General features: G+C 36.1%; 1 protein-coding gene across 1 annotated transcript; it reads left to right on the top strand.

The window, feature by feature from the left end:
- The first annotated feature begins 4,171 nt into the window (after positions 1–4,171).
- On the top strand, positions 4,172–5,426 carry LOC123311254 (juvenile hormone acid O-methyltransferase-like). Its single transcript, XM_044895105.1, has 3 exons — positions 4,172–4,587; positions 4,765–5,045; positions 5,140–5,426. The coding sequence occupies exons 1-3, from the start codon at positions 4,217–4,219 to the stop codon at positions 5,328–5,330; spliced, it is 843 nt and encodes a 280-aa protein (XP_044751040.1). The 5' UTR covers positions 4,172–4,216; the 3' UTR covers positions 5,331–5,426.
- Positions 5,427–8,347: the final 2,921 nt, after the last annotated feature.

Below are 8,347 nucleotides of genomic sequence, written 5' to 3'. Positions count from 1 at the left end.
ATAATTATTAATAACTCATTCACCGGTTTGATCTCAATTAAAATATGTTCGGATGCAATACGGTAGTCTACATTATTAATAATAATCAATAAATAATTGGTTTCACTATCGTACGGATTCATTGATTGTGGGACGTACAATCGTGAAAGTATTCGAGCATGGGACTGTACGTTCTTTGATTTATGGCACTGAATGAAAAATAGACTAGAACCGCCTCAGTTCGTTAATCCGATTGAAAATGCCGACATCGGATTGGAATTCGTATTTTTACGGTTCCTCTTTCATGGTTCGAACCTAGATGGCAGTATGCACTGAAATGAAACAGGTTTAGATTGGTAACATCTAGTATATTTAGTATTTATTTATAATTAAAAAAAAATCTGAATATTTCCTTGAATTTTTCACCCAATTCAACATGGTCTATAGGAAAGCAAATACTTTTAACATTGCCCTGAAAAATACTGCAACAACATTCACTCACAGATTTTCGAGACAAAAGTAGGATTTCGAGTTTTGCCTTTTAGGCTTACTGCAACAAGAATGGAGTTTATCAAATGAATAGGCTTTCAAACAGTTAAATAATTCTCAAATAATTCAAATACAATGGAAAGACATTGGGGGTTCAGTAAATACTCTCTGAGGTGATCCATCTCCAAAATAGTTGACACTATGAGATTTCGCATATCATATTCCTATGTACCAAAATTCAGTGATTTTCGTATGATCGGATTCCCAGATAGAAACGATAGACTACTCTAGGTTCGAAATTCAGTGGTCTCTTTATTTTGTACCGAGACTATATGATTTTTTGTTTAATTCATTTCAAGCCATTTTGTGGAATGTCATATTTCCTAGGTGCTACACTTTTTTGCAAACGAAAGGTCCTAATCTGTTCTAAGTTCAATTGAATTCATGGTAGTATTATTTATCTCATTAGTAAAAGCATAACCAGTACAAGAAAAATAGTGAATGCGAAGTTTGCCCTGAAAGTGTCAAACAGGAAACCAAATACCCCAACTAATGAAAAATCACTTCACAATCAAGACCACTCGAGGTAATTAGTTCCACTATATCGTGTCATAAAAAGCTTGCCGTGGCTATAAACGGTAGATAAAGGTGTATTTCTTTCCTTCCACTGATAATAATTAAACAAACTCTGCGGATCCCATTAATTTACTCAATTAATCAATGGGAAACACGTCGGTATAAATAAATTTATCGCAATTAATTGGAGCAAAATAGTTTATTACGTTATATACGCAATTTATTTAGTCACTCATGAGGTGGAATAGTAAATATCTCTGGAAGTTGTGATAGTATCACCTTGCATCTGGCAGGGCCCCATGGGGTATATGGATTGCGTGGGAGTTATGGAATTTATTCACCTATCAAGTTAATAACGTTAAACTTTCCCATGCTTTAATCATAAAATTGACAACTCCTATTTCTGCTGCAGTTACAACGAAGTTAAGCAAACAACGAAACTGAGAATCCGAATGAGTAAAATTCGATGAAATAAGCTAATCTATCGCTATCTCCACAGAACTGGTGAAATATTGAATTGATGTTATCGATACATGACAAAAATGGAAAGCTGAGTACTTTTTTGAGTGATCAACAGAGGAAAAATTCCAACTTTCAAGACTATATATCTGAATAAGAATTCTCAGGACATTCATGTGCTATTCTCTCATTATTTAGTTAGATTATCTATTTTTCAGAAACATACCATGTCCAACCTATGATATTTGAATTGGGGATTTCAGGTTATTTGTTCAATTAGATTGCTCGATATGAAATATATTGACTTTTTCATCGAAAGCTCCAAAAGCAAATTCATTGCAACTGAAACCTTGCAAGAATATCGAAAAATTGGAATTCTGCTGGCAGATTGTATATGTATAATCCATTCACATTAATTTTAGCAGTCGGTTGGTCATGAAATCATTTTCTCAAGTTTTTGTTACTAGAACGGAGTAAGGTTGGCACTCATGAAATGTCGTTAATGTCATAACGCCGTTGCCACAGCTAATATCAATATTTATTACGAAAATGCCGAAAGTGATTGAAAAAAGAGACAGGGTTTCAGGAAGTGCTATTTAGAATTCAGGTCCGCTCATTTAAATATGTAGTTATACCCTGATATTCTAAAATCCACAATATGTCAGACGGTAGCGAACATATTCCAAGTAAGACAATTTATATAATGTTTCATCTGAATCTAAACGACTTATATTTCAGCTGAATATTTCCACAATCAGAAAGATTGTGAATGAAGAGGATGACAAAGAATTTCCTTCTATTGGGAGACCCAAAAATGTGGTGGTATTTGAGAATTTTAAGTTCGAGTGAATTGAAGCGAAAAGTTTACTACAGGATTTTCGATGAATGTCATCGTAGAATAAGTTCGCGAAAATTGATTTTTCTATTTTTCATTTGACTTGTCCTATACATTGTAAATGTCTTAAGGTACCAATAAATACCTAATTATATTATTATTATATTGATGCAAGATGATTTTTATCGAAGAATTTAACATTCTTGTAATTATCTGTTGATTCCTTCGTGAGATACCCATTCCCAACCACTGCATCATATGCATTTCATCTTCGGGTTAATATTTTTGAAATCTACAACTAATGTAACGTATTCAAACTTTAGCCAAGGAAGATAACGAACATTAACTCTCCTCAAGCTAGTGCATATTATGATATTATACTGGTCTCTTGTATTTTCCATGCAAATAACTGGGTTTGGTATGCCTTCAATCAGTTTGTATAAACTTCAATTATGTTCGTCACATATTTTCCGAAGAGATTCGACATTGTGATAAAATACGTAATAACAGAAACTTTTACGTAGAACGGGCAACAAAGCGTTGATTTAAAAACCAAAAATGTTTTGACAAGCTTCATAACTCCACATTTTCGTACTATACAGAGTGAAATGTGTCACATTTCCATGGCCAACCGAGTACTAAAATAAATGTGAATGGAGTATATACAGTTCGACTTCATCACATATTTCGATGAAAACTACTCGAAAAAACGTCCAAACAGACTTCCAAACAGTAGTAGAAGGGTACAGGTGCTTCATAAAGCAACAAGAATACCTGGTGGGCTATCTGTTCGCCATAATATCCAAGACATGGAGAACTAATCGTCGATTTCAATTCATCAATTCGTTTTCTACGTTTACCCACCATATCGAATCATTCCACTCGAATGGATCCGTATCTCCTGGGAGAGCACGATTGATTAAAGAAATCGTAATATGTCACGATACACGATTGTGCCTGAGCTTTAACGAGCGTGTGGTTCTTAATTCAAGCTGCAATTTGCCACGCAACCTCATAATTTCTGAAACACAGCCGATATAGACTTGAAGCCTGGAGAATGCCACTTTGGTTCAGTGGGAATTTATCGACTCATGTGGCACTATCGTTTCGGTGAACTATATAGTGAGGGAGGTATAGTTACAAGAGCCGAATATGGTGTTATTATAAAACTCGTAATTCAAGAAATCCTAAAATTTCTTCTTCGAGGAAGTTGTGTCTCAGAAACTGTTTGTTCGAATGAAAAATATTATTTTTAAGGACGTAATGATCATGAAAGTTTTGAACAGCGTCCATTCTCATCCTGTCTAAGAAAGTTCTCAGATTCTGAGCATTGCTTGAACGAAAAGTTCAGCGAAGAAGAAGGCAAGCATCCTCCCCAAGGATTCGATTCTTAATGAGGAAGTGATTTGGAAAAGACTGGAATTATCCCGAGATCATGTGACTTATTCTGGTGGCCTAATCCTCAGTGTAATTAGCTCGCGTCTCTTAGTTTTTGTTGCATTTTGGAGCTTCTATACAGTCGGTTAATTTTGTGGGAAACGAGGCATGACTGAATGGGACCCAGGAATTAAGAATCTGGCTTGAAGAGCTTGGAAAACATTTGATTCTCTAGTAGGTATCGCACGTTATTCGATTCGATTTTGGTTAGAATTGGAACTAAATGCAAGTTTGATAGGGTTCAATACCATTCCATCAGATTACCCACTTCAAGATTGATTGGCATTTTTCAACACAATTTATGTTCAAGATATTTCAAAACAAGTTGAATCAATTTGAGCCTTTATTGTCTGTTATCGTTGTTTATTGACTTTGATAATGCAATTATTCTCTACTATCTCAATTGAAGTTAATCTAGTATTAACTAGGAAACAAAACGAAATGGCCAACAGATCACTGAAATATTTTCATTATGGAAAATATCATCTCGAAAAGGTTGGTCACGAATACGCGAATTATATAAAATCCGGCAATTTACTGAAGAATGGTCCATGGAGTGTGATGGACATTGGATGTGGTAGTGGTCGAGTGTTGCAGGAAGTATTAATCCCATTATTAAAACCCAGTATCTCAGAGATCGTTGGAATTGACATGGATTCGAATATGATCGAATTTTGTCGTTCAAAGAATCAAAACCCGATGGTATCTTTCCATACAATGAATATTACTGATGAAAAGATACCACTATACTTACAGAATAGATTCGATGTACTCTTCTCATCCTATTGTTTCTCTCACGTGAGAAACTTGAGGTAAGTCAGAGCTTTTGGTGTAAAATTTGTTTCTCAATGAAATCATACATTTCACTTTCACGTGAAAATGTTGAATTTGAAGTCTTAAACTCCTTTGCCAATTCTACACGAAACGAAAAATGAAAACAATAAATATCATTTATTGGCATATTGATATCTGAAACGAAATAATTCCAGGTTAGGATTCGAAAACTGCTCCAAATTGCTGAAGAAAAATGGAGAATTGTTTTTCATTTTTCAGTACAAAACTCATGCACTTTATACAACTTATAAAAAAATGAGTGGTATCTACAAATGGAAGCTATTCACTAAAGAATACAACAGTTTTGCTCCACATTTTATTGGTGCAGAACCTGAGGTAGAGTTGAAAAGTATCATCAAAGATGCAGGTTTGACTCCACTTCATCATAAGTTTGAACCTGATTTTTGCATCGACTTAACCAAGAGACAACTTCTGGGTGAGTTTTTTTGAACATATTTTTGATGCAAATTGGTGGGGCGATTGGTGAAATGAGATGAGAGAAAAATTAAAATCACACTTTTCCATTCCAGGTATTTACGAGTCTTTGGATGCTAAAATCGATGAACTGCCAGAAGATCTACAGAAGGATTATAGAAGGGATTTCCTGGAGATTATGAGTGAAGTAACTAATGTAGATTTTGTAGATCAAGACTCACTGGACGAATCGATAAAATTCAATGTTCCTACGGTGTGTTTGCATGTCAAGAATATAGATTTGTGAAATCGATCAATTTTCGAGTTTCTATTTTGATAAATCGTGAGGAGCAACTGTTTTGGTGATGTTGAAACTGTTTGAAAACTTAAAGCTTGTCTTATAGTTTTTGTCTTATTTTTGATAGGGAGAATGAAAAATCGTTTCAGAAACTCCTGCAGACGTCTAATCTGAAATGAGGAATGAAATGATGTCCACCAAAATCAAGAATTCTTCGGAAAGCACAAGAAAACATTTAACTGGGTTTTATTTCGCATTACGACTGCAATGTTCAAAGGCTTTGTTTTATGTGTTATATTTTAAGGGTAAGGCAATTAGCGAGTCAGTCGAGTGGAACTAAGCAACATCTCAATTTAAATATCTAAGCAAACCCCTAAGAACGAACGAAGCTGAAAACCCTTTTAACCCTTTTCCATCTCCCCATTCCAAAAGGATGGATATTATAGACTCTTTCCCCCCGATGTAAGCAATACCTATTTTCGCTAATTAAAAATCTGGCACATCTGCTGACTGACGACAGCCACAGTTTTTTAATTTATTTCATCGTTTTATTAAGACGTAAGTAATGCTGGTCGACTATTAATTCAAGGACGGAACGTTTTGCGAAAAGACTCATCTAGATGTGGGCGTTGAATTTTTTCCCCAATAAGGGGAGAGAAAGACTTGAGAATACAACCATAGGATTTTAAGGCGAAAATTTTCCGACCTCACAGAGAAACGGTAAAATTTCGTAGAATTTTTGAATTTTGGGATTTGAACACTCTTCAGAAAATAGTTATAGGGATCAATTTTGACGAAGTGTTCAAAAAGATCGTCTTTTTTTTCAAAATATATTCAACTCCGATTTTGCACAGGTCATCTGGAGAAACGTCATTCGTAGTTTCGTCATACAATTATATAACGTATCAGTAATTCTATAGCGTTATGTTAGTTCCTGTCCATTGTTCACGGCGTACGTACGCTTTTATTTTCTTTCGTTCAACCCGGTCGTGTTTGGTGCAATATTATTAGATTTTTTTTTAAATTTTCGATCTCACCGAGAACGGAAAGAATTTCGTGGAAATATAGGATTTTGAAATTTGAACACTCTGTAGAAAATAGTAACACGGATCAATTCAGAAAAATTGTTCAAGAATATCATATTTTCTCTAGAATATACCGAAATTTCCACAGATCTACCAGAGACACGTCATTCCTAGTTTCGTCATCAAATTAAATAACAAATTATTCATTCAATCGCGTGATGTTAGTTCCAGTCCATTTTTGACAGCGTACGGACGCTTTCATTCTCGTTCGTTCACCCAGCTTGTCTTTATTGTACAATTTTTCGATTTTTTCGAGAATTTTTCGATCTTCCCGAGAAAAAGGGTAAGACTTCGTGGAAATTCTGGGTTTTGAAATTTGAACACTCTGTAGAAAATAGTACTACGAATCGATTTGAAAAGATCGTATTTTCTCTAGAATATACCGAAATTTCCCCAAATCAACCCGAGATATGTCATTCGTCGTTTCGTCATCTGATAATACAACGTATTAGTCATTCTGTTGCGTGATTTTAGTCATAATTATTAGCTCAATTATAATTACATAAGTCATTTATAAACCTGCCAAAGCCTGTCCTAAGCCAGGTTGCAAAAGGGTGAAGGGGAGGAGTAGTAACCTCGTAAAAAAACCAGGGTTCATCTGACCCGGATGATATCTCCCTGTAAGGGTCCCTAGCCAGGGTACGGCAATCCTGCTGCCTTGTGGAGCGTATTCGTTCGGGATCATTAATCGGTTAATACGCGAATTCGGGAAACCAGATATTAATCGGTTAATACGCGAATTCGGGAAACGAGACAAACAATAGAAACATGTTGAAGGGTGGGCTTGATGCACTGTTGCATCATCTATCGAATAACTGGTGTAGTATTCCACCATCGATCGATAATCATACCGAAATTTGGGGAATTTGTGAGTTTTGAACTCCAACTCGGGAAACGATTCGGTTCGGGAAAATTAATCGGTAAATACGCGAATTCGGGAATCGAGACAAACAACAGAAATATGTTAAAGGGTGGGCTTGATGCATTGTTGCATCATCGATCGAATAACTGGTGTAGTATTCCACCATCGATCGATAATCATTCCGAAATTTGGTTAAGTTGAGAGTTTTGAACTCCAACTCGGTTAACGGGAAAATTTATCGGTTTATACGCGAATTCGGCAATGGTGACAGAAAATAGAAACATGTTGAAGGGTGGGCTTGATGTATCGATCTCGACGGTTATTCGATATCATAGAAGATAATGGTGCTTCAAGAAGTACCTTCAAGTTTATTCCTTATTTCATGGTTCTTATAGTGAGGTATCTTCTAGAAACTTTTGTATGAGCGCTCAAGAATGAGGCATTCATGCACCTCTTTCCAAGTAGTAAATCCTAAAGCTGCATCCATATTCTGCCTTTGTGTACCGAGCGGTCTTGCCTATCAGCTCACAAAGGCATAATGTGGATGCAGCGTAGGAACCATGAAAATGGTGGTTTTATATAGCTTTCCTAGAAACTCGGGCCAATGTAAAGGAAGGAACAGAGATTCGCCCGAATGACAGATGGCGAATCCCCGTTAGTTCCTAATTTTCGGCCACAGTTCTAGAGAATTCCTCATAAACCCATCATGACTCTTATGAGTCACGAGTACCAGTATGAGGATGTCGGTTAGACCCACCACCTACTGATATTAGGGGCAGTGGATTGCCTGTCATTCCACACCTATTGAAAGTGGGCTCAGTGGGCTGTCATCCGGGGCTAGGTATATATGTATTAAAAGGAATTTTTGCATGCTATGCTTTCGAATAACAGTCTTGTGTAGTTTTCCACCACCGATCGATAAACATTCCGAAATGTGGGAAAGTTGTGAGTTTTGAACTCCAACTCGGGAAACGATTCGGTTCGGGAAAATTAATAGGTAAATACGCGAATTCGGGAAACGAGACAAACAATAGAAACATGTTAAAGGGTGGGCTTGATGCATTGTTGCATCATCGATC

This window comes from Coccinella septempunctata, chromosome 4 (genome assembly GCF_907165205.1).
Source record: "Coccinella septempunctata chromosome 4, icCocSept1.1, whole genome shotgun sequence".
Classification (NCBI taxonomy): Eukaryota; Metazoa; Arthropoda; class Insecta; order Coleoptera; family Coccinellidae; genus Coccinella; species Coccinella septempunctata.
This window is presented reverse-complemented; position numbering and strand designations above follow the sequence as displayed.